General features: G+C 46.5%; 1 protein-coding gene across 1 annotated transcript; it reads right to left on the bottom strand.

Moving 5' to 3' along the window:
• Positions 1-27,542, bottom strand: LOC137544656 (tripartite motif-containing protein 14-like). The gene is made up of 2 exons (XM_068265749.1): positions 27,444-27,542; positions 1-1,470 (listed from the first exon to the last, which is right to left on the bottom strand). Exons 1-2 carry the CDS (start codon positions 27,540-27,542, stop codon positions 1-3), a joined length of 1,569 nt encoding a protein of 522 aa, XP_068121850.1.

The raw sequence follows: 27,542 nt of genomic DNA, 5'->3' as shown, positions 1-27,542 counted from the left end.
TTAAATCCCCTGATTCCTTCCTATCTTTATAGAACCTCTCCATATCCAAAAAACAGCATGGAGAGGCTCAGTGAAGGTGGCAGTGAAGGTGTGGAGGTGTCTGATCGGGTCACACAGGGCATAAAAGGAGATCTGCCCGGCCTCATAATCCAGACATATCCTGACTCTATCACTGGGGATCTTGTCAGGTAACTGGATCTTTTCACTGTTATGCCTCACTGTATACTGATTATTCCATCTGTATAAAGCCCAGGACTTATCATTAGATCCAATCACTGCCTCAGGTCCCCTCCTGGCTATACTGGGGTAACACATCCCAACTCTCCACATTACTGATCCCCCAAAATCCACTTCCCAGTAATGTCGCCCTGAGGAGAATCTTTGGCTGCTCAACACCTGTAAACACTGAAATATCTCTGGTGTTTCTGGGCGATTCTGGCTGCTGTCTGCCCTGGATACAGTTTTCCTGTCAGCTGATATATGTAGATAATTACCAGCTGTGGTTACATCCAGTAATATGTCTGCATACACTGGCAGCCCTGACGTTTTCTGTAAAGACTTTTTAATTGCCCCCCCAAACTGGTGCAGTTTGTGTTGTATGAACCGCCTGGGCTGGGGGCGTGGCCTGGATAGTGTAGCAGTGATGGGAACTTTGTCCTCTGTACTAGAATGTGGATAGGCCTGTGTGTCTGTATGTTTCTGCACAATTACTCCAGACATGATATCAGATAGTCCTGTGTGTAATGTGTGTAAGATGCCGGCCACATCCAGATCCCCTCCATCATGGAGCTGTTTATCATGTCTCTCTCTGTCCTCCGTGTCACACAAGTCACCTGTGTCTGATTCCTGTAAGACAGTCAGTGGGTCAGTCATGTTACACAGCTCCTCAATGCGACGCATCTTCCTGGACAGATCCTGCTTCTTTATTTCCAGCTGCTGAATGATGTAATTGTATGATTGTGACACCTGCTGTGCCTGCCTGGTGATGTCACTCAGGACTCTCTTCTCCAGTTGTTCCAGCCGTCTCCTGAGGTCACTAAACAGGACAGTGACTCTCTCTGTTTCACCATCTGCTTTTTCTTGTGCTTTTCTCTTGCGTTCCTTCAGACTCTGCACTCTTTTTTCAGTCTTTTCGGTCTCTGCCATCAGTTTCTGCAAATCATTCCTCAGTTTCTTTTTCTTCTCCTCAGAGGCCTCATCCAGTGACATCATCTTATGTCCCACATGTCCCCCAATCACATAGCAGGACACACAAGCACAAGCAGCATCCTCAGTGCAGTAATACTCCAGGGTCTTCTTATGGACGGAACATTTCCTGTTCTCCATCTCCAGGTCAGTGGTGGGAGGTAGTAAATTGTGTCTAACTGACTTAGCCCCAGAGACATTATGGAAAGCTGTGTTCCTTATCAGTCCAGGCTTCTTCAAATATATCTTTTGACATTTAGGACATTTATATTCTTTTAGATGCTCCTGGTGGTGGTCCCAGGTAGTGTTGGGCGAACATCTAGATGTTCGGGTTCGGGCCGAACAGGCCGAACATGGCCGCGATGTTCGGGTGTTCGACCCGAACTCCGAACATAATGGAAGTCAATGGGGACCCGAACTTTTGTGGTTTGTAAAGCCTCCTTACATGCTACATACCCCAAATTTGCAGGGTATGTGCACCTTGGGAGTGGGTACAAGAGGAAAAAAAAATTAGCAAAAAGAGCTTATAGTTTTTGAGAAAATCGATTTTAAAGTTTCAAAGGGAAAACTGTCTTTTAAATGCGGGAAATGTCTGTTTTCTTTGCACAGGTAACATGTTTTTTGTCGGCATGCAGTCATAAATGTAATACATATAAGAGGTTCCAGGAAAAGGGACCGGTAACGCTAACCCAGCAGCAGCACACGTGATGGAACAGGAGGAGGGTGGCGCAGGAGGAGAAGAAGGCCACGCTTTGTGAGACACAACAACCCCGGCCTTGCATGAGGGCAAGAAGCGTGCGGATAGCAGGCTTTGTACCGCCATGCAGTCATAAATGTAATAAAGATAAGTGGTTCAATAAACAGGGACCACGCGGCAACGCTAACCCAGCAGCAGCAGACGTGATGGAACAGGAGCAGGCGCAGGAGGAGAAGGCCACGCTTTGTGAGACACAACAACCCAGGCCTTGCATGAGGGCAAGAAGCGTGCGGATAGCAGGCTTTGTACCGCCATGCAGTCATAAATGTAATAAAGATAAGTGGTTCAATAAACAGGGACCACGCGGCAACGCTAACCCAGCAGCAGCAGACGTGATGGAACAGGAGCAGGCGCAGGAGGAGAAGGCCACGCTTTGTGAGACACAACAACCCAGGCCTTGCATGAGGGCAAGAAGCGTGCGGATAGCAGGCTTTGTACGGCCATGCAGTCATAAATGTAATAAAGATAAGTGGTTCAATAAACAGGGACCACGCGGCAACGCTAACCCAGCAGCAGCAGACGTGATGGAACAGGAGGAGGCGCAGGAGGAGAAGGCCACGCTTTGTGAGACACAACAACCCAGGCCTTGCATGAGGGCAAGAAGCGTGCGGATAGCATGCTTTGTACCGCCATGCAGTCATAAATGTAATAAAGATAAGTGGTTCAATAAACAGGGACCACGCGGCAACGCTAACCCAGCAGCAGCAGACGTGATGGAACAGGAGCAGGCGCAGGAGGAGAAGGCCACGCTTTGTGAGACACAACAACCCAGGCCTTGCATGTGGACAAAAAGCGTGCGGATATAGCAGCAATGCTTTTTGCCGCCATGCAGTCATAAATGTAATACAGATGAGAGGTTCAATAAACAGGGCCCGGAAACGCAACACCATCCCAGATGTTCATTGGTCATGTTACTTGGTTGGGGTCCTGGAGTGTTGCGTAGTCATTTCCAATCCAGGATTGATTCATTTTAATTTGAGTCAGACGGTCTGCATTGTCTGTAGAGAGGCGGATACGCCGATCTGTGACGATGCCTCCGGCAGCACTGAAACAGCGTTCCGACATAACGCTGGCTGCCGGGCAAGCCAGCACCTCTATTGCGTACATTGCCAGTTCGTGCCAGGTGTCTAGCTTCGATACCCAATAGTTGAAGGGTGCAGATGGATGGTTCGACACAGCTACGCCATCTGACATGTAGTCCTTGACCATCTTCTCCAGGCGATCGGTGTTGGAGGTGGATCTGCACGCTTGCTGTTCAGTGGGCTGCGGCTGCATGGGTGTCAGAAAATTTTCCCACTCCAAGGACACTGCCGATACCATTCCCTTTTGGGTACTAGCTGCGGCTTGCGTTGTTTGCTGCCCTCCTGGTCGTCCTGGGTTTGCGGAAGTCAGTCTGTCTGCGTACAACTGGCTAGAGGAGGGGGAGGATGTCAATCTCCTCTCTAAAGTCTCCACAAGGGCCTGCTGGTATTCTTCCATTTTGACCTGTCTGACTCTTTCTTCAAGCAGTTTTGGAACATTGTGTTTGTACCGTGGATCCAGAAGGGTATAAACCCAGTAATTGGTGTTGTCCAGAATGCGCACAATGCGTGGGTCACGTTCAATGCAGTCTAGCATGAATTGAGCCATGTGTGCCAGAGTCCTACCAGAATCCTCATCATCCTCTTGTGAGCGTTGTGATAGTTGTTGTGATGCATCATAGTCGTCACCTTCCTCCTGGTCTGCTTCTGCTGACCATTCGCGTTGAATTGTGGAAGTCCAACGTGCACCGCTCTGGCCCTCGTCAGTGGTGGCATGAAATTCCTGCTCCAACTCCAGCTGTTCCTCCTCCTCTTCTTCGTCATAGCTGCTGGGGCCAGCGTTCCCTGAGGCGGATGGCCTGATGTTGGTACCATCACGCTGATCGTTTTCTCCTTCAGATTCCCCCAGTTGCATCATGACAGCTGTTTCCTTGATTTTTAACATCGACCTCTTCAGTAAACACAGCAGTGGTATGGTAATGCTGACTGAAGAGTTGTCACTGCTCACAAGCAACGTGGATTGCTCAAAATTTTGGAGGACTTGGCAGAGGTCCAACATGTTGGCCCAATCGGATCCACAGAAGCTTGGCAGCTGGCCGGATGCGCCTCGGTACTGCGCCGTCATGTACTGGACCACTGCACTCTTCTGCTCGCAAAAGCGGGCTAGCATGTGCAGCGTAGAATTCCAGCGCGTAGGGACATCACACAGCAAGCGATGGTGGGGGAGATTGAAGCGCTCCTGCATCTTGGCGAGTGCCCCCGAAGCAGTACTGGAATTTCTACAATGTTTGGACACTCGACGCACCTTCAACAGCAGATCGGGCACGCCTGGGTATGTCCTCAGGAACCGCTGAACTACTAGGTTCATCACGTGCGCCAGGCAAGGGATGTGTGTCAGCTTAGCCAACCTTAAAGCGCGAATGAGATTACTCCCATTATCACACACAACCATGCCCGGTTTCAGGTCCAGCGGTGCCAGCCACAAATCCGTCTGTTCCTTTATTCCCCTCCAAATTTCCTCCCCTGTGTGCTGCTTATCCCCAAGGCAGATTAGCTTCAGCAACGCTTGCTGACGCATGCCAACAGCTGTGCTGCACTGCTTCCACGATCCTACTGCTGCTGGGTTAGCGTTTCCGGATGAGGTACAGCTTTGAGATGCGTTGGAGGAGAAGGAGTCAGAGAGGTAGGTGCTGCTGTTATCCAGTGGGAGGGACGGCGGTGCAGCTGTTTGTGGCGTGGGCAACACCCGTGCCGTAGCAGGTGAGGAATCGCTGCCAGGCTCCACAAGGTTCACCCAGTGCGCGGTAAGGGAGATGTATCGACCCTGGCCGAACGCACTCGTCCAGGTGTCAGTGGTGAGGTGAACCTTGCAGGCAACGGCATTCTTCAAGCTTCGGGTTATTTTGCTGACCACGTGCTCATGCAACTCAGGCACTGCAGAGCGTGCAAAGTGGTAGCGGCTGGGAACCACGTAACGTGGGATGGCCACTGACATCATGCCCTTGAAGCTGTTTGTCTCCACCAATCGATATGGCAGCATTTCGCAGGCCAGAAGCTTGGCTATGCTGGCTGTTACTGCCACGGCCCGGGGGTCATTTGCTGGCAATTTCCTCTTGCGCTCAAACATCTCCGACACAGACAACTGAACCGTAGCGCTGCACACGGAAGGGCTGTTGGTTGTTGTGTTTGATGAACACTGGGAGACCTCAAGAGCACTACTCCGGAAAGTGACAGTGTCAGCGTCGTCTGATGTTTGTGAATGTTGTGAACCACGCAATGGCTGGGCTACTGCTGCTGCTGAGGCGGGTCTGGTGAACCCAAGGGAGGCAGTGTTGTTTCTGGTACCCTGTCCTGACGCGTTTGCCCAAAGAGTGGGATGTTTGGATAGCATGTGACGGCTCATGCTGGTGGTGGAGAGGTTGTTAATATTTTTCCCCCTGCTCAGGCGGGTCTTGCACACCTTGCAAATCGCCATGGTAACATCCTCAGTGCAGTCTTCAAAGAAAGCCCAGACTTTGGAGCACCTGCCTCCTTGCTGGCGATTTCTGTTTGCTCCTCTTTTGCCTCTCACTTGAACTTCCACGCTTGTGGTGCCTGAAATTGCGCGCCGCCTACCTTGTGGCACAAGGCGAACTCGTGCAGCAGTGTGTTCTTCAACAGACTCATCTGTGCTGCTGCTACGACGGCGATGTTCTCGTTCACAAACAAAATCTGGGTCTCTGTCCACATTGTCCATACCCTCCTCTTCCATCTCCTCAAACTCGTCATATGTCATTGTGGGCCACCGCCGTGGAGTAGAGCTCCCCACAACAACCTCTGCGCAGCACACTCCAACGTCGTCTTCCAGATCTTGTCGGCCGACCTCCTGCAATTGCAACCCCTCCTGCCCAAATTGCTCTGGGATTTGGGTTTCCGAGTCCTCTTCGGACTCGCCTCGTATTTCAGTGCGCGGTACATTTCCCACAGTTAACGGTTGTGAATCCAGGCACAACATTTCTGGCTGTTCCTCCATTGACCTTTGAAAGGTGGAAGTTTGTTGGGCTGGGAATAGCTCCTGCGAATACCCCATTGTGTCCTGAGGTAATTCATCGGACTGGTTATCTGGCAGTTGTGTGCGTGGTGTCGCTGCCGGTTGTGTCAGCTTTGTGCCCACTGGCTCCTTGTAACTGGCTGAGGACTCGGACCTCGTGCGTGATGTGCTGGTGCTGCTTAACCCACTGCTGGACGCTTGAGAGGTCATCCAAGTAATTATCTGGTCCTGTTCTTTTGGATTTGTGAGGGTTGTTGTCCTGGACAACATGGGTGGTATTGAGTGGGTTTTCTTGGGTGCTCCCCTGTGGCCTGTACGTGAACCGTCAGGGGAAACACCTCTTCCCTTGCCCCTCCCTCTTTCACCGGATTTCTTCCTCATTTCACTTATCCTTACAGTACACGCTGACTGGCAGCAGTACAGTGGCAGTACAGAAATGCTATACAGTACCACTATTCCCAGCAGCGACACAGAGCACAATGCTATACAGTGACGGGTGAGCGGTGTACCACTATTCCCAGCAGACACAGAACAGTGAACAGAATGCTATATAGTGTGGCTGAGCGAGCGGTGTACCACTATTCCCAGCAGACACAGAACAGTGAACAGAATGCTATATAGTGTGGCTGAACGAGCGGTGTACTACTGTTCCCAGCAGACACAGAACAGTACACAGAATGCTATATAGTGTGGCTGAACGAGCGGTGTACTACTGTTCCCAGCAGACACAGAACAGTACACAGAATGCTATATAGTGTGGCTGAACGAGCGGTGTACTACTGTTCCCAGCAGACACAGAACAGTGAACAGAATGCTATATAGTGTGGCTGAGCGAGCGGTGTACCACTATTCCCAGCAGACACAGAACAGTGAACAGAATGCTATATAGTGTGGCTGAGCGAGCGGTGTACCACTATTCCCAGCAGACACAGAACAGTAAACAGAATGCTATATAGTGTGGCTGAGCGAGCGGTGTACCACTATTCCCAGCAGACACAGAACAGTGAACAGAATGCTATATAGTGTGGCTGAGCGAGCGGTGTACCACTATTCCCAGCAGACACAGAACAGTGAACAGAATGCTATATAGTGTGGCTGAGCGAGCGGTGTACCACTATTCCCAGCAGACACAGAACAGTGAACAGAATGCTATATAGTGTGGCTGAGCGAGCGGTGTACCACTATTCCCAGCAGACACAGAACAGTGAACAGAATGCTATATAGTGTGGCTGAGCGAGCGGTGTACTACTGTTCCCAGCAGACACAGAACAGTACACAGAATGCTATATAGTGTGGCTGAACGAGCGGTGTACTACTGTTCCCAGCAGACACAGTACAGTACACAGAATGCTATATAGTGTGGCTGAACGAGCGGTGTACCACTATTCCAAGCAGACACAGAACAGTGAACAGAATGCTATATAGTGTGGCTGAGCGAGCGGTGTACCACTATTCCCAGCAGACACAGAGTGGCAGTAAACAGAATGCTATATAGTGTGGCTGAGCGAGGTACACAGAGTGGCAGTAAACAGAATGCTATATAGTGTGGCTGTGCAAGCGGTGTACTACTATTCCCAGCAGACACAGAGTGGCAGTAAACAGAATGCTATATAGTGTGGCTGAGCGAGGTACACAGAGTGGCAGTAAACAGAATGCTGAGCGAGCGGTGTACTACTATTCCCAGCAGCGACACACAATGACTGGGGGGGACCCTGGCTAGCGTGGCTGGAGCGCGAACTACCCTGCCTGCCTACCCAAAGCTAAACCCACAGACAAATGGCGGAGATATGACGTGGTTCGGGTATTTATTTACCCGAACCACGTGACAGTTCGGCCAATCAGAGCGCGTTCGGGTCCGAACCACGTGACCCGTTCGGCCAATCACAGCGCTAGCCGAACGTTCGGGGAACGTTCGGCCATGCGCTCTTAGTTCGGCCATATGGCCGAACGGTTTGGCCGAGCACCGTCAGGTGTTCGGCCGAACTCGAACATCACCCGAACAGGGTGATGTTCTGCAGAACCCGAACAGTGGCGAACACTGTTCGCCCAACACTAGTCCCAGGCTTGTGTGATGCAGCCCAGGCAGAAGTTGTGACCACACGGCAAGGTCATAAGATCTCTATAGATCTCCATACAGATGGAGCAGTGTAGCTCAGCAGTCACATAAGAAGACGCCATTGTCACACTTGGAATCAGAGGACTGAAGGTGAAGTATTTCCCTGTTACATGACAAGTAAGGTGCAGTTTATTACAGAGTTTTTAATCATTAACTTTGATGGTATATGAAAATCTCAGGGACATATAGGGCCTGCTTCACAAAGCAGTGATAACTCAGTTATCACGCTTAAAAGACTTTAGGCGTTATAACCTTTGCACTGCTGAGTTAGCACCGTTTTGTGCTCTTTATCGCGCACAAAGTCCCGCGTGCAAAGTTTTGCGCGTGCAATTGCGCAGCTCCACGCGCAGCGGCCATAGGGTTTAATGGGCGCATCGCGTGCACTGCACCGTGCGCCGCGCGATTGCGCGCGGGAATTTTGCGCGAGTTTCATTTTATCACGCCTAAACTGAGTTTAGGCGATATAAAGGGCTTTTCACAGGCGTGCTAACTGTTAGCACCGCTTTATGAGTCAGGCCCTGAGGGCCTGATTCACAAAGCGGTGCAAAGTGTTTGCACGCCTGTGAAAAGCCCTTTATATCGCCTAAACTCAGTTTAGGCGTGATAAAATGAAACTCGCGCAAAATCCCGCGTGCAAAGTTTTGCGCGCGCAATCGCGCGGCGCATGGTGCAGTGCGCGCGATGCGCCCACTAAAACCTATGGGCGCTGCGTGCGGAACTTTGCGCGCGATAAAGAACACAAAGCGGTGCTAACTCAGCGGTGCAAAGCTTATCACGCCTAAAGTCTTTTAGGCGTGATAACTGAGTTATCACCGCTTTGTGAATCAGGCCCTTAGAGTGTCTAGCAGGAAAGCAGTTTTACTGTAGTTGTTATTATTGCCGGGTATCAGGTGTTGGTATCGATAATATTAACTTTACTGCTATCATAGCAATGGAATTGTGAAGTGGTTGCATGGATTGGAATACTAAGAAAGAAATTTAAAAATATGTCCTGATGTCCGAAAGGTCGATAAATTTGCCATGTATAAAAGGAGCACAATGAAAATAAAATGTTTTACAAAAATAAAACATTTACAAAATAAATGTTTTTGTAATAATAAAATAAATGTAAAAAATAATTTTTTTATTTACAAAAATAAAATGTTTTTTACAACATTCACATACAATATGGCTTGTGCAACGATGACATATTTTATACTGATTTTTGCACTTAAAGAGGAACTGTAGTGAGAGTAACGCAATAAATAAAATTGCTTATTTTTTTTTAATCTAGTCAGTTTAGGTAGGTGGCTGGGTGCTTATAGACTGAAAAAGATTGGCTCAGTCTAGAGCTGATGCCACCCCCTGCAGTGTACCGCCCAGAATCACATGATTCAGTTGGCTTCATGGTAGGGCTGACCCTGGAGAACATTACTGAAATGATCTCACCAGGTCCATTTGTGGCAGCGCTGAATTGCAGTGGTAATTTTTTTTTTCCTGGGATGGAGATCACTCTCATGGCAAAAAAGGACTTTGCAATTCATCTGATCACCCTTCATAATATTTTGGAGGATATGCAAATTGACATCCTAAAGGAGGCGTGCCTACCGCGTGAACAGGACAGATGCCTGAACCTGATTAGTGTTCTCTGCTCCATAGCCTTACTAAGCAGCTCAAAGCACTGCCAATTCTCCAGTTACCATGGCCGCACAGCTGGAGATGGTAATAGACCCAGAGGCATAAAAAAAAGGAAGAAGGGAGCGCTGCAGCTCCAGAAACGTACAGAGTTTTTTTTTACTGAGAAAGCAGCATGGCAGCTCTATTCCTCCCAAAATGGCGCCAGACCTGTTGCACTGAAGAAAAGTGCAAAGAAGGAACATAGATCAGCCTCTGCAGAGGAGCGAGGATCGAGGATCACCCACTGAGCACACAGCTGCCTCACCCTCTTCATCAGACGGCTCCTCCTCTCTTAAGGTGGCCACTAAGGAACCAATTTCTAGTGAAAAATCGTTTGAGCTATCAGAAAATTCTGATCGGAAGAAAATACATTAATTACACCATCAGTGAACCAATCTTTGCTTCCTATCTATCACAACCAACAAGAAAATCCACATGTTGATTTGATGAAAATCCATTCAGACGACTATTTTATAATCGTTTGTAATCAATTGTGCCCATCAACTGAGATTATTTACAACCAATCCAATCAGAATTTCTGATCGCTCAAACGATTTTTCGCTAGAATTTGGACAGTTAGTGGCCACCTTATGAAGCCCAGTAAAAGCCCAACTTTTGAAACATTCCCAGCGTCAGACACACAGGCATCCCAAGCCTATATCAAAGAGCTGCTGGTATCTTTTAAAGGCTCACTGCTTTCTGAATGGGACAACTGAATTCCCAGCTGCAGCAGAAGCTCATGGGCCTAGGAGAAAGAGTTAATTTATCTGAAAACCAGATTGCTAAGCTAACCTCTGCACATAACAACATGATTGATGGGGCTAATGCTCAAGCAGATGACATAAGCTGGCTAAAAGACAAAACTAATGATCTGGAAGACAGATGCCGCAGGAACAACTTAAAGAGGAACTCCAGGGAAAATAATGTAATAAAAAAGTGCTTCATTTTTACAATAATTATGTATAAATTATTTAGTCAGTGTTTGCCCATTGTAAAATATTTTAAATCCCTGATTTACATTCTGACATTTATCACATGGTGACATTTTTACTGCTGGCAGGTGATGTAGCTGCTGCTTGGCAGTTGGAAACAGCTGTAAACAGCTATTTCCCACAATGCAACAAGGTTCACAGACAGAAAACTGCCAGGAGTACCATGGTGGTCCTCAGAGTTTCTTGTGGGAGGGGTTTCACCACAATATCAGTCATACAGATGACTCCAGATGATCTGTTTGTGAAAAGGAATAGATTTCTTGTGGGAAAGGGGGTATCAGCTACTGATTGGGATGAAGTTCAATTCTTGGTCACAGTTTCTCTTTAAAGTTCAGAGGTATTCCAGAACAAATTCTACAAGATAATCTGAAAAAGTATCTGCAGGATTTAGTCAAGACGGCCCTTCCTGCTGTAACAGGGCTAGAGCCATCACATCTGTCGGACAACATCCCCAGGGATGTTACTGCAAGATTTGTGTTCTTCCATGTGAAAGAAAACTTACTAATGTTTAACCACTTAACGACCGCCCACTGCACATGGCCGGCCGGAAAGTGGATCCCGCAAGGACCAGCTCATGCCCAGAGGCGGCAGTCCTTGTAAGGGCATGGGCGGAGCGATCGCGTCATCCGTGACGCAATCCTCCGCCAGGGACTGTCTCCGCCCCCCTCGCGCTGTAACCCGCCGGCTGTTCGGAAGCGCCGGCGGGTTACTAGCACCTGGATCGCCGCATACAAAGTGTATAATACACTTTGTAATGTATACAAAGTGTATTATCCAGGCTGCCTCCTGCCCTGGTGGTCCCAGTGTCCGAGGGACCACCAGGGCAGTCTGCAGCCACCCTAGTCTGCACCCAAGCACACTGATTTCCCCCCCCGCCCCCTGATCACCCACAGCACCCCTCAGACACCCCCAGACCCCTGTTTGCACCCAATCACCCCCCTAATCACCCATCAATCACTCCCTGTCACTATCTGTCAACGCTATTTTTTTTTTATTCCCTAAACTGCCCCCTGCTCCCTCCTGATCACCCCCCACCCCTCAGATTCTCCCCAGACCCCCCCCCCCCTGTGTATTGTATGCATCTATCCCCATGATCACCTGTCAATCACCTGTCAATCACCCATCAATCACCCATCAATTACCCCCTGTCACTGCCACCCATCAATCAGCCCCTAACCTGCCCCTTGCGGGCAATCTGATCACCCACCCACACCAATAGATCGCCCGCAGATTCGACGTCAGATCACCTCCCAAGCAGGGGCGTATCTGGGTAATATAGAGCCTATGGCAAACACTGAAAATGTGCCCCCCCCCCCATCAGAGCCCCCCTTCCCTCTGAAAATAGCATCCTTTCTTGCAGGCATCTGTTATGGTTGTCTGTGTTTTCTGGCTGGGGGTATTGCTGAACTTACTGCTTTGGAACTATCTCTTCTTATTCCCTCTCTGTCCTCTTAAGTAGCCATGTTCCCCAGATAACAGAATTTATCTAATCTGAGGTCTGAGTGATGGGGGGAATGGTGGTGCAGCACAGGGGCAAGCATGGCGCCCTTGGTGCTATGGCGCCCGTGGCATGAGCCATGCCTGCACCCCTCTAGATACGCCTCTGCTCCCAAGTGCAGTGTTTACATCTGTTCTCTACCCTAAACACCCACTAATTACCCATCAATCACCCATCAATCACCCCCTATCACCACCTGTCACTGTTACCCATCAGATTAGACCCTAATCTGCCCCTTGCGGGCACCCAATCACCCGCCTACACGCTCAGATTGCCCTCAGACCCCCCCTTATCAATTCGTCAGTGCAATATTTACATCTGTTCTTCCCTGTTATAACCCACTGATCACCTGTCAATCACCTGTCAATCACCCATCAATCACCCCCTGTCACTGCCACCCATCAATCAGCCCCTAACCTGCCCCTTGCGCGCTGTAACCCGCCGGCTGTTCGGAAGCGCCGGCGGGTTACTAGCACCTGGATCGCCGCATACAAAGTGTATAATACACTTTTTAATGTATACAAAGTGTATTATCCAGGCTGCCTCCTGCCCTGGTGGTCCCAGTGTCCGAGGGACCACCAGGGCAGGCTGCAGCCACCCTAGTCTGCACCCAAGCACACTGATTTCCCCCCCCCCTGCCCCCTGATCACCCACAGCACCCCTCAGACCCCCCCAGACCCCTGTTTGCACCCAATCACCCCCCTAATCACCCATCAATCACTCCCTGTCACTATCTGTCAACGCTATTTTTTTTTTATTCCCTAAACTGCCCCCTGCTCCCTCCTGATCACCCCCACCCCTCAGATTCTCCCCAGACCCCCCCCCCCCTGTGTATTGTATGCATCTATCCCCATGATCACCTGTCAATCACCTGTCAATCACCCATCAATCACCCATCAATCACCCCCTGTCACTGCCACCCATCAATCAGCCCCTAACCTGCCCCTTGCGGGCAATCTGATCACCCACCCACACCAATAGATCGCCCGCAGATCCGACGTCAGATCACCTCCCAAGTGCAGTGTTTACATCTGTTCTCTACCCTAAACACCCACTAATTACCCATCAATCACCCCCTATCACCACCTGTCACTGTTACCCATCAGATTAGACCCTAATCTGCCCCTTGCGGGCACCCAATCACCCGCCTACACGCTCAGATTGCCCTCAGACCCCCCCTTATCAATTCGCCAGTGCAATATTTACATCTGTTCTTCCCTGTTATAACCCACTGATCACCTGTCAATCACCTGTCAATCACCCATCAATCACCCCCTGTCACTGCCACCCATCAATCAGCCCCTAACCTGCCCCTTGCGGGCAATCTGATCACTCACCCACACCAATAGATCGCCCGCAGATCCGACGTCAGATCACCTCCCAAGTGCAGTGTTTACATCTGTTCTCTACCCTAAACACCCACTAATTACCCATCAATCACCCCCTATCACCACCTGTCACTGTTACCCATCAGATCAGACCCTAATCTGCCCCTTGCGGGGAACCCAATCACCCGCCTACACGCTCAGATTGCCCTCAGACCCCCCCCCCCCCCCTTATCGATTCGCCAGTGCAATATTTACATCTGTTCTTCCCTGTAATAACCCACTGATTACCTGTCAATCACCTGTCAATCACCCATCAATCACCCCCTGTCACTGCCACCCATCAATCACCCCCTGTCACTGCCACCCATCAATCAGCCCCTAACCTGCCCCTTGCGGGCAATCTGATCACCCACCCACACCAATAGATCGCCCGCAGATCCGACGTCAGATCACCTCCCAAGTGCAGTGTTTACATCTGTTCTCTACCCTAAACACCCACTAATTACCCATCAATCACCCCCTGTCACTGCTACCTATCAGATTAGACCCCTATCTGCCCCTAGGGCACTCAATCGCCCGCCCACACCCTCAGAACGCCCTCAGACCCCAGCCCTGATCACCTCGCCAGTGCATTACTTGCATCTATTCCCCCCTCTAATCACACCTTGAGACACCCATCAATCACCTCCTGTCACCCCCTAGCACACCTACCCATCAGATCAGGCCCTAATTTGCCCCGTGTGGGCTCCTGATCACTCGGCCAAACCCTCAGATCCCCCTCAGACCCCCTTCCGATCACCTCCCCAGTGCATTGATTGCATCTATTTTCCCCTCTAACCACCCCCTGAGACAGCCATCAATCACCTCCTGTCACCCCCCTAGCACTCCTATCCATCAGATCAGGCCCAATACAACCTGTCATCTAAAAGGCCACCCTGCTTATGACCGGTTCCACAAAATTCGCCCCCTCATAGACCACCTGTCATCAAAATTTGCAGATGCTTATACCCCTGAACAGTCATTTTGAGACATTTGGTTTCCAGACTACTCACGGTTTTGGGCCCGTAAAATGCCAGGGCGGTATAGGAACCCTAGGAACCCCACAAGTGACCCCATTTTAGGAAAAAAGACACCCCAAGGTATTCTGTTAGGTGTATGACAAGTTCATAGAAGATTTTAGTTTTTGTCAAAAGTTAGCGGAAATTGATTTTTTTTTTTCACAAAGTGTCATTTTTAACTAACTTGTGACAAAAAATTAAATCTTCTATGAACTCGCCATACACCTAACGGAACACCTTGGGGTGTCTTCTTTCTAAAATGGGGTCACTTGTGGGATTCCTATACTGTGGGATTCCTATACTGCCCTGGCATTTTAGGGGCCCTAAACCGTGAGGAGTAGTCTAGAAAACAAATGCCTCAAAATGACCTGTGAATAGGACGTTGGGCCCCTTAGCGGACCTAGGCTGCAAAAAAGTGTCACACATGTGGTACCGCTGTGCTCAGGAAAAGTAGTATAATGTGTTTTGGGGTGTATTTTTACACATACACATGCTGGGTGGGAGAAATCTCTCTGTAAATGGACAATTGTGTGTAAAAAAATCAAACAATTGTCATTTACAGAGATATTTCTCCCACCCAGCATGGGTATGTGTAAAAATACACCCCAAAACACATTATACTACTTCTCCTGAGTACGGCGGTACCACATGTGGGCACTTTTTTACACCCTAAGTACGCTAAGGGGCCCAAAGTCCAATGAGTACCTTTAGGATTTCACAGGTTATTTTTGTTTCAAGACTACTCCTCACGGTTTAGGGCCCCTAAAATGCCAGGGCAGTATAGGAACCCCACTAATGACCCCATTTTAGAAAGAAGACACCCCAAGGTATGTCAAGGGTGTCTTCTTTCTAAAATGGGGTCATTAGTGAGGTTCCTATACTGCCCTGGCATTTTAGGGGCCCTAAACCGTGAGGAGTAGTCTTGAAACAAAAATGACCTGTGAAATCCTAAAGGTACTCATTGGACTTTGTGCCCCTTAGCGTACTTAGGGTGTAAAAAAGTGCCACACATGTGGTACCGCCGTACTCAGGAGAAGTAGTATAATGTGTTTTGGGGTGTATTTTTACACATACCCATGCTGAGTGGGAGAAATCTCTCTGTAAATGGACAATTGTGTGTAAAAAAAATCAAACAATTGTCATTTATAGAGATATTTCTCCCACCCAGCATGGGTATGTGTAAAAATACACCCCAAAACACATTATACTACTTCTCTTGAGTACGGCGGTACCACATGTGTGGCACTTTTTTACACCCTAAGTGCATTAAGGGGCCCAAAGTCCAATGAGTACCTTTAGGATTTCACAGGTCATTTTGCGACATTTGGTTTCAAGTCAACTCCTCACGGTTTAGGGCCCCTAAAATGCCAGGGCAGTATAGGAACCCCACAAATGACCCCATTCTAGAAAGAAGACACCCAAAGGTATTCCGTTAGGAGTATGGTGAGTTCATAGAAGATTTTATTTTTTGTCACAAATTAGCAGAAAATGACACTTTGTGAAAAAAAACAATTAAAATCAATTTCCGCTAATTTGCGACAAAAAATAAAATCTTCTATGAACTCGCCATACTCCTAACGGAATACCTTGGGGTGTCTTCTTTCTAAAATGGGGTCATTAGTGGGGTTCCTATACTGCCCTGGCATTTTAGGGGCCCTAAACCGAGAGGAGTAGTCTTGAAACAAAAATGACCTGTGAAATCCTAAAGGTACTCATTGGACTTTGGGCCCCTTAGCGCAGTTAGGGTGCACAAAAGTGCCACACATGTGGTATTGCTGTACTCAGGAGAAGTAGTATAATGTGTTTTGCGGTGTATTTTTACACATACCCATGCCGAGTGGGAGAAATATCTCTGTAAATGGACAATTGTGTGTAAAAAAAAATCAAACAATTGTCATTTACAGAGATATTTCTCCCACCCAGCATGGGTATGTGTAAAAATACACCCCAAAACACATTATACTACTTCTCCTGAGTACGGCGGTACCACATGTGTGGCACTTTTTTACACCCTAAGTACGCTAAGGGGCCCAAAGTCCAATGAGTACCTTTAGGATTTCACAGGTTATTTTTGTTTCAAGACTACTCCTCACGGTTTAGGGCCCCTAAAATGCCAGGGCAGTATAGGAACCCCACTAATGACCCCATTTTAGAAAGAAGACACCCCAAGGTATTCCGTTAGGAGTATGGTGAGTGCATAGAAGATTTTATTTTTTGTCACAAGTTAGTGGAAAATGACACTTTGTGAAAAAAAACAATTAAAATCAATTTCCGCTAATTTGCGACAAAAAATAAAATCTTCTATGAACTCGCCATACTCCTAACGGAATACCTTGGGGTGTCTTCTTTCTAAAATGGGGTCATTAGTGGGGTTCCTATACTATACAAGAGTAATAGAGGCGCCAAAGTAGGATAAAATAGTTAAAATCAGTCTAAAAGGAGGGATGTGGGTGGATTCACCTCCCTCAGGTATAATAATGACTAGTGTTGGGCGAACACCTGGATGTTCGGGTTCGGGAAAGTTCGCCGAACATGGCCGCAATGTTCAGCATGTTCGGGCCGAACCCCGAACTCCCTGAACATCCCGCTTTTGGGGGCCCTATGGGGTCGCAGGCATAAGGGGGGAGCATGCCCCGATCGCGGGGGGGGGTCGGAAATTCCCCCCACCCCCTCCGCTACCGCTCCCCCCTCTGCCCGCTTCCCCATTCAAAAGTTAGGAAACAAAAATGACCTGTGAAATCCTGTGAAATCCTAAAGGTACTCATTGGACTTTGGGCCCCTTAGCGCAGTTAGGGTGCACAAAAGTGCCACACATGTGGTATCGCTGTACTCAGGAGAAGTAGTATAATGTGTTTTGCGGTGTATTTTTACACATACCCATGCCGAGTGGGAGAAATATCTCTGTAAATGGACAATTGTGTGTAAAAAAAAATCAAACAATTGTCATTTACAGAGATATTTCTCCCACCCAGCATGGGTATGTGTAAAAATACACCCCAAAACACATTATACTACTTCTCCTGAGTACGGCAATACCACATGTGTGGCACTTTTTTGCAGCCTAACTGCGCTAAGGGGCCCAAAGTCCAATGAGCACTTTTAGGCTTTACAGGGGTGCTTACAAATTAGCACCCCCAAAAATGCCAGGACAGTAAACACACCCCACAAATGACCCCATTTTGGAAAGTAGACACTTCAAGGTATTCAGAGAGGGGCATGGTGAGTCCAGGCAGATTTAATTTTTTTTTTGTCACAAGTTAGCAGAAATGGAAAAAAAAAAATTTTCTTGTCACAAACTGTCATTTTCCGCTAACTTGTGACAAAAAATAATATCTTCTATGAACTCACTATGCCTCTCAGTGAATACTTTGGGATGTCTTCTTTCCAAAATGGGGTCATTTGGGGGGTATTTATACTATCCTGGAATTCTAGCCCCTCATGAAACATGACAGGTGGTCAGAAAAGGCAGAGATGCTTTAAAATGGGAAAATTCACTTTTTGCTCCATAGTTTGTAAACGCTATAACTTTTACCCAAACCAATAAATATAGGCTGAATGGTTTTTTTTATCAAAAACATGTTTGTCCACATTTTCCGCGCTGCATGTATACAGAAATTTTACTTCATTTGAAAAATGTCAGCACAGAAAGTTAAAAAAAATCATTTTTTTGACAAAATTCATGTCTTTTTGATGAATATAATAAAAAGTCAAAATCGCAGCAGCAATCAAATAGCACCAAAAGAAAGCTGTATTAGTGACAAGAAAAGGAGCCAAAATTCATTTTGGTGGTAGGTTGTATGAGCGAGCAATAAACCGTGAAAGCTGCAGTGGTCTGAATGGAAAAAAAAGGGTCTGGTCCTTAAGGGGGGTAAAGCCCACTGGTCCTCAAGTGGTTAATCGGCAACATGGCTCACTACCTGATCCATTCAAACAAATCCTGATGTACAACGATCTCTCTCAACACACACTTCAATGCAGATGAGAATTTCAACCTATAACAAGAGCTTTAAGAGATAAACATATTCTGTACAAATGGGGTATTTCCTACCAAGATATATATTTACAATTGACAATCATCGCTTAATGATTTCATCTTTTCAGGATGGGGTGAAACTTTGCTTTTCCTATATCATCCCAGCGCCAAATGAAGCTCCCAAGACACCTAATCCAGCAATCTCTGCTAAAGTAAATACGGAATGGTGCACTGTTAAACGATAAAGGCAACGGCTTCTATCTTGTGGTATCACCAAACTTACGAAAAAATGTCCCTGCTTTTACAAGATGTACACTCCTGTGTTACAATGCCTTACTCTTCTGCCCCAATGATAGTAGGATACTGGACTTTTATCCTACTCTCGAATGCTGGATACAATCCTAGCTTCCACAGTTTTTCTAGTTTAAAGTTCACCTTGTTGTCTTTTTCTGGCAATTCTATGTTAAACTGGCTTCTACATGTTTCACATCAAGAACAACCAGCTCTCTACTATGCATTGTCCGTAACAAATCCATTAGTTCCCACCGCAGCTCTATTCCCCTTCGTTTTTGCAAACATCCTCAACAGCATCTCCTCCACAAAATTAAGATTATCCTAAAAATATCATTGATCAATGTTAATTCTGTCTGTGATATAATCTTTGCACAAAAAAAAAAAAAACACCTGATACAATCAGATACCAAGCTCTGTAAACACCCAAACTTGCAAACTACAATATCTCCTATCTCAACTACTACAGCACACAAGGAAGGTTTATTATTTTTCATCGGTCATATTAACAATCAGCTATACACGCTAGTCAATGTGTACGCTCCCAATTCTGCCCAAAAAAGTTTCCTGCAATCTCTGCTTAATAAAGTCCACAAGTTGAAACAAGGCCTCCTGTTGCTCGGAGGAGACTTTAATGCGGGTGTAACCAAGTTGGACTACTCTTCCTCTAACCCCAAAAAATCCACATTGCTCCAGTCTCTCCTGCACTGGAATAATTTGTATGACACTTGGCGAGCATTTCATAGCTCGGAGACGGACTATACCTACTTCTCTGCGTTCATGGCTCATACTCACGCATAGACCTGTTCCTGAGTGATAGAGATGTTCTAAGTCTAATATAATCCTCTGAGATAGGTGTAGCCTCTTGGTCTGATCATGCACCAATTTAAATGTGTATCAAACAGGTATTAAGAAAAAAATACATATATCCAGGCACATCGCCTCTAGTTAGGACATTATATAAGTTATTAAGGAAAGGGAGGTGCTGAAGGGGGTGTGGCTAGAAAACAGCAAAAAATCTATTAACCCCTCGCACTCACGCATGCAAATGTTCAAACAAATGCATTCACAGATTCACTCATTCAGGCACAACTGTCATCCCTACAGCTAAGTTAAAAGCCGGGCTCTTAGTTAACAGAAGAATGCATTCTTATGCTTAGTCACCTATACTGCGCAGAAGTACCCAGGTAAACATAGGTGTCCTAACTCTGGCCCTGTAACATGCATAGTGCAGACATGCAAACATTCATTGCCTCAAACCTATCTAGGGATTAGGAGCACACATCCTGACGTCCTCTCCTGAGACAGATAGTGCATTTTACCAATCGCACAAGGGAGCTAACGTAATGTATCCATGTGTACCATGCACATACACCAGCATAAGCTGTGTGCATGCTTACAAACACATACAGGGGAAGGAGGGAGTGCACTGAATTAGACCCTAGCCACAGGGGTCAGTAACAAGAAAAAAATACATATATCCAGGCACATCGCCTCTAGTTAGGACATTATATAAGTTATTAAGGAAAGGGAGGTGCTGAAGGGGGTGTGGCTAGAAAACAGCAAAAATCACACATGCAAATGTTCAAACAAATGCATTCACAGATTCACTCATCCAGGCACAACTGTTCACATCGCCTCTAGTTAGGACATTATATAAGTTATTAAAGGGAATGTCCAAGCAAAATAAAAAAATGAGTTTCACTTACCTGGAGCTTCTACCAGCCCCATGCAGCCATCCTGTGCCCTTGTAGTCACTCACTGCTGCTCCAGTCCCCCGCTGGCAGCTTGCCGACCTCGGAGTTCGGCAGGACGCATTGCGTACATTTTTACGCATTCCCGCTAGTGCAGGAACATTAACACATACATTTTTACGCATTACTGGTTCAATGCGTAAAAATGTACGCATTGAACCAGTAACGCGTAAAAATGTATGTGTTAATGTTCCTGCACTAACGGGAATGCGTAAAAATGTACGCAATGCGTCCCGCCGACCTCCGAGGTCGGCAAGCTGCCAGCGGGGGACTGGAGCAGCAGTGAGTTACTACGAGGGCACAGGATGGCTGCATAGGGCTGGTAGAAGCCCCAGGTAAGTGAAACTCATTTTTTTATTTTGCTTGACCGTTCCCTTTAAGGAAAGGGAGGTGCTGAAGGGGGTGTGGCTAGAAAACAGCAAAAAATCTATTAACCCCTGCACTATGCATGTTACAGGGCCAGAGTTAGGACACCTATGTTTACCTGGCTAGGGTCTAATTCAGTGCACTCCCTCCTTCCCCTATATGTGTTTGTCAGCATGCACACAGCTTATGCTGGTGTATGTGCATGGTGCACATGGATACATTACGTTAGCTCCCTTGTGCGATTGGTAAGATGCACTATCTGTCCCAGGAGAGGACATCAGGATGTGTGCTCCTAATCCATTGATAGGTTTGATGCAATGAATGTGTTTGCATGTCTGCACTATGCATGTTACAGGGCCAGAGTTAGGACACCTATGTTTACCTGGGTACTTCTGCGCAGTATAGGTGACTAAGCATAAGAATGCATTCTTCTGTGAACTAAGACCCCGGCTTTTAACTTAGCTGTAGGGATAACAGTTGTGCCTGGATGAGTGAATCTGTGAATGCATTTGTTTGAACATTTGCATGCGTGAGTGCGAGGGGTTAATAGATTTTTTTCAAACAGGTATTAGACACACTACCACCTAAACAGTAGAGGGTAAATTCATTGGTGCTACTGAATCCTAAACATCAGGAGCTAATCAAAAAAGAGATAGTGGAGTTATTTCAGATTAAAAAATTCACCACAGGTCAAATCAACAATAATTCGGGCTGCACATAAAGTGTATATTAGAGGGCTACTAATCAAACTTAGCGCTGAACAGAAAAACAGAAAAAAAGAGAAAAACACTGATCTTCTATTAAGCTCGAAGAAAAATTGAATAAATCTGACAACTCCTCCCAAGTCACAAGGGAATTTTTCTTCCTTAGACAACAGCTAAAAGGATACTTAAATTCTGAGTATAATTTTAATCGGCAAAAAAATTAAACAGACACATTGGGGTTGATTCACTAAACCATGTTAACGCATAGCACAGCTGTTAACACTACATATTAGAGATAACACGCCTTATCAGAGTGCCATAGTGAGCGCTACGAACTTATGCCTTCTAACTGTCAGTGAAAAGAGCTGCACTCGTCCTGCCCTGAGCCTGTAGCGCTCACTATGCTACTCTAATAAGGCGTGTTAACTTTGATAAGGCGTGTTAACTTTGATAAGGAGTGTTAACGGCCATGCTATGCATTAGCCAGGAAACAAAGCTGGGAAATTAATGGATAACTTTGTTAGGTCCAAGCAAGCCAAAAGTAAAATCGCAGTTGTCATTCACCAAACCACAGAGGAACGTATAACTCACCCCAGTAAAATTGCAGATGCATTTAGTGATTTTTACAGCCAGCTATATAACCTCAAAAACGATCCCAATGCCCCTCAACCCTCAGAACAAAATATAATAGCTTTCTTAGATTCCATCAAGCTCCCACAGATCCCACCCGATAAATTGCAAATCCTAAATAAACCTTTCACCAGTAGTAAAACTAAATAAAGCACCTGGACCTAATGGCTTCAGAGATGGCCCGAATAGTTCACCCGGCAGGTAGTCCGCGCGGATATCAAGTAACCACGTCCACGGCGGGTAGAAAATACATAGCGCATTCGACCCGCCTCCTATACCTCGTCATTGGGCTAAACTTTAACGCTCTACATTACAGTCAGCAGACACATAGCAGCCAGTCAGGCTGTGCTCACCCACGAACCCCTGCTCCCACCTATAAAAACACTGCAGCGTCGGCCATGTTTTCAGTCTGCTGATCTTGCTAAAGTGAGAGGAAGGGAGAGACATTTGGAGCTAGGGAAAGCGTTAGTGAGGCTGTTGTTAGCTTGCACCTCGCTCAATCTTCTTGCTGAAAGCACCCCACAAAAAGCTCTTTTGAGAGCTAATATTCTTCTGATTTTCTGTTTTCTTTTTGTGTGTGTGACCACCACAGACAGGCATAGAGATACAGTCCTGTCGCAGCTGGGCCTAGTTGCTGTACTATGCCAGGCCCACACACTGTATTACCATACCATTGAATATTTTTTCACTGTATTTGTGATTTAACTTACTGAAGCATAGCTGTCTTTGTGAGTGGCACTGCATACATAGAGATCACAGACAGCTGCCAGCCAGGCCAGATGGGATTTGTAGTCCCACACTGTATTACCATACCATTGCATATCTTTTCACTGTATTTGGGATTTAACTTACTGAAGCATAGCTGTCTTTGTGGATGACACTGTATATATAGAGCCCACAGACAGTTGCCAGCCAGGCTAGCTGAGATTTGTAATCCCACCACAAGCAGCACACTGTATTACCATCCCATTGCATATCTTTTCACTGTATTTGTGATTTAACTTACTAAAGCATAGCTGTCTTTGTGGATGACACTGCATACAGCCCACAGGGAGACAGGGACAGTTAGCTAGGCTGTTCTTTATTGCTGAGACAGACACTGCATACAGGCCAGGCCACAGTCATTGCTGGGCCTTGCAGTTCTACTATCGTCTTCTATCTATTACAAGCCAGCACACTGTCTATCATCATAAGCTTTGTTTAGCTTCCAACTGTATCTGTTATTGGTATCTGTGTGGGATACACACTGCATACAGGAAGCAGGAGATTTGGGCGCATGAGACAAGTGGACAAAAAGGGCGCCCCATTCACTCCCATTATAAATATCGTTTAATGGGCGCCGAACAGGGAAAAAAAGGCGCCGGAGATTATTAACGTTTTAACAAACGGCGCCCGGAGATTTTTAAGGATTTATAACTATGTTTGTGATGATTTAACTTTACAAAATGAGCCCGTGACGAATAACGTTTATAAAGATACTAAATCACTATTTCTAAAACATTTATAAAACATTATTATCCACCCAAAAAAAATATTTACATTTTTTTATTTACATTTTTTATTTATTAATCTCTGTAAAACATTATTATCTATAGGGGGTCTTAGGTTTAGGCACCACCAGGGGGGTCTTAGGGTTAGGCACCAACTGGGGGGTCTTAGATTTAGGCACCACCAGGGGGGTCTTAGGTTTAGGCACCAACAGGGGGTCTTAGGTTTAGGCACCAACAGGGGGGTCTTAGGTTTAGGCACCAACAGGGGGTCTGGGGGTTAGGGATAGGTACAGGGAGGGTTTTTAATAAACGAAAATATAAGTTTCAGTTTACAAACAGGGAAGATTAACGTTTTAAGAATTGCCGATCTCATACACATTATTTAGTGATTTATAAATTCTTAAAACACTATTTGTAAACGAAATTCTACACAATATTTCTATAAACGATAATACTGTTTATCGTTTACACCACGCGCCCTTTTTTCCCGACGCCCTTTTTTTATGTACGCCTGCATACAGGCCACAGTCAGTTGCTGGCCCTTGTAGTTCTGCTATACTCTTCTAACTATTGCATGCAAGCCAGCACACTGTCTATCATAGGCAGTGCTTAGCTTGCAACTGTATTTGTGATTCAAAGTACTACATAGGATATCTGTGTGTGTGTGTGTTAAAGTACACAGCCCAGTGATACACACACTCACCTGCTGTGTATTTGACACTGATTGTGTGCCTCTTTGTGATTACACACACTGTCTACCACTATTGAATATTGTTAGTAGTACTGCATACGCCCAATATGGAAAAAATAACAGGCAGAGGCAGGCAAGTATTTTCGAGGTCGTGCTGGTGTGATTTCTTGCGGCCCTCGACCAAAGTACAGTGTTCAGAAGGCACGTACCCGCCTCAACCCCCAAAATTCTGAGGACGTGGTTGACTGGCTTAAACTATGCACCACATCTTCTACAGCTTCCGCTCAGTACCTCCATGACGCACTTTCCTCCTCCTGCTCAGCATCTGGTTTTACACAAAAACTTAACACTACTACCACTAGCAGCACAGCTGCTCCACTTGATGTGTCAGAGGAGTTATTCACCCATGATGCATTCAGTGATACACTTGGGGTCATCCAGCCAACATGCCCTTCAACGCCTGCTGTTGCCACCACCCGAATGCCGACATACCAAAGCTCACCAGTGTGGCATTTTTTTGTTTTGTTTGTGTGCCTCTGATACCGGCAATGCCATCCGCAACCTCTGCCAAAAGAAACTGAGTCATGGGAAGCCCAACACCCAACTAGGGACAACTGCTTTGCGAAGGCACCTGATCGCAAAACACAAACACCAATGGTATGTACACAATAAAAGCAGCACACAAATATAAAAAAAACTGTTCGTAGCAAGGTTATTTTGTGGGTAATGGGCAAAAAACGATGCCCATTGTTACACTTAAAGAAAGATGAGCTTATCACACTACTGAATGGAAGGCTCATGGTGAAGGAACTGCCCAGACAGAGCAGAAAAATGATCATTAAAAAAAAATTATCCATTGCTTGCAAGTCTCCACTGCATGGCTCTGCATTGGAGTTGGGTGACACCACCCCCACCATGAAAGGCAAGCAGGCCTGCTGCTGCCAGCCTGACTCCTGTTTTTTGTGAAATCTATCAATTAGAATTATTTTATAACCTTGAAATGTTTTATTTTTTATAAATAAATTTGTATTTCTTACTCTGAAACTGATCAAAACAGATACTACAACTTGGCAAGGCATAGGTGTTTGTACACAGCACAAGTTCTTTATGGCACTGTACAGGTCCGCTCTTGTCAGCAGGTATTAGCTCTGGAATTACCACAGTTATCAAAGTAACATATCAGGAGAAAAAAACAGTGTAGAAATCAATAAATAACTCTTCAATTTTCAATCGATAAAAAAACCTCAGTGTTTTTCAACTTTCATCTTCATGGCCTGCACTCTCGCCAGTCGCCAACGTGCGGACGAGCACGGCCATCACTACACAAACATTGCCGCCCAGAGGACTGACATTTTATGTCCTGGGAGTGTCAACTAATGACAACCCTTTGCGGCTGTTTGCGGCGGTGTCCTGGCAGTGTCAACTAATGACAACCCTTTGCAGCTGTTTGCGGCGGTGCATTACACAGTGAGTTTTGTCTGTCAGTGTGAAGCAGTACACTACTTACACTACCTGCTGATCCATGTCTACACACACAAGATGTTTTCAAGCACTTTATGCCTCCAATTTAGGATTGTAATGTGATTTCTGCCCTTTAGGGATTATAACCCTGCTCTGCGTCAAATCCGTAATTTTCCCAGGAACTTTTGGCGTGCATCCCACTCCGCCATGCCCCCCTCCAGGTGTTAGACCCCTTGAAACATCTTTTCCATCACTTTTGTGGGCAGAAATAGTGTTTCTAGCTTTTCAAGTTCGCCTGCCCATTGAAGTCTATTGCGGTTCGCAGAGTTTGCTGGTTCGCGGACTTTTACGGAAATTGACATCCGCAGTTTGCAGACCTAAAATCTGAGGTTCGAGCCATCTCTAATCATGACCTCGTGATCACGAGTAACTCATGATCACGAGTCATTTTTGCTGATCACAAGTTCGTGATCGGCTCTTGACCACAAATGCCGATCACAAATGCACTGGTGATACACCCGTTACTCTAGTTGTGATCACGAGCAACGAGTGCGTGATTCGTGATTAAAACCCACTGACTTTAACAGTTAATAGCAAAGCCCCCTTAAATGCTAGAAACACCAAATTTGCAGGTTATATTATAAAGAACAGTGGGGGAAAAATAATCTTTTCCTATTTTTTAATTTTTTTTATTTTTTGTTATGTTCAGGGTGTGGGAAGTAAAAAAAATGGGGTCATGGGGTCCCCCCTACCCAGCATTCCTTTACACCGCTACAATCGGCGGGTTTTAATCACGAATCATGAACTCGTGATTCGTGATTACATGGGATATCGGACTTGTATCCGAATTGGAGTCAGATAGCTGTTTTGTACCCGCGTTCATGATCACATGCAATCCGTGACTGGGCGGAGTCAAATTCGTGATTGGGGGTATCCGAGCACCACTGCTCACAACTGACAGCCAGACGCCATACTGTATATATATGGTGCTCGGTAGTTAAAAGGTTAAGAAGGAAAATGTCTGTTTTGCAAGGTCCTGATGACCACACTTGTTTTATGACACTTTTAAGATGGGTCCCGAGGCTGTGAGAGTCACCTACAAGAGGCAAAGGAAGGGTTGTGAACACTGATGGGTCCCATGAAAGTTTTGCTGGGGAGGGGGCATGATTGATAGTTATTTCCCTGATTTGCACAAATGATTTTTTAACCTTTCCCGGACCACCGTAAGTAAATCCTACACCGCACTTGTGGCTGCTCTAGGCTGATGCGGCGTAGGATTTACGCTACCCGCAGTTTTCGCTCCCGACGCGATCATGTGTACCCGAGAGTGGAGATTAAGCTGTCATGTGCTCCTGATCACGTGATCACTACAATCACCGGCGGATCGTAGTGATCACCAGTACAGCTGCGATGGTAGGGGGGGAAAGAAGAAAATCCACTCACCTTTCTGCTTTTCCCATGGCGATCGGCGCTCCCCTCCGCTCTGGCCAGCATCGCCGCTTGCTCTGATGTCAGTGCCAGGTCCCGGCTTGATGACGTCAT

The sequence above is a fragment of the Hyperolius riggenbachi genome, chromosome 2 (genome assembly GCF_040937935.1).
Source record: "Hyperolius riggenbachi isolate aHypRig1 chromosome 2, aHypRig1.pri, whole genome shotgun sequence".
Classification (NCBI taxonomy): domain Eukaryota; kingdom Metazoa; phylum Chordata; class Amphibia; order Anura; family Hyperoliidae; genus Hyperolius; species Hyperolius riggenbachi.
This window is presented reverse-complemented; position numbering and strand designations above follow the sequence as displayed.

Bases quoted from the DNA above. Each gene is read 5' to 3' on its own strand.
- LOC137544656 (XM_068265749.1), bottom strand. From the start codon at position 27,542: ATGACGTCATCAAGCCGGGACCTGGCACTGACATCAGAGCAAGCGGCG. The intron at 1,471-27,443 runs GTGAGTGGATTT...GACCACCACCAG, and splicing joins GCCATGGGAAAAGCAGAAAG to GAGCATCTAAAAGAATATAA.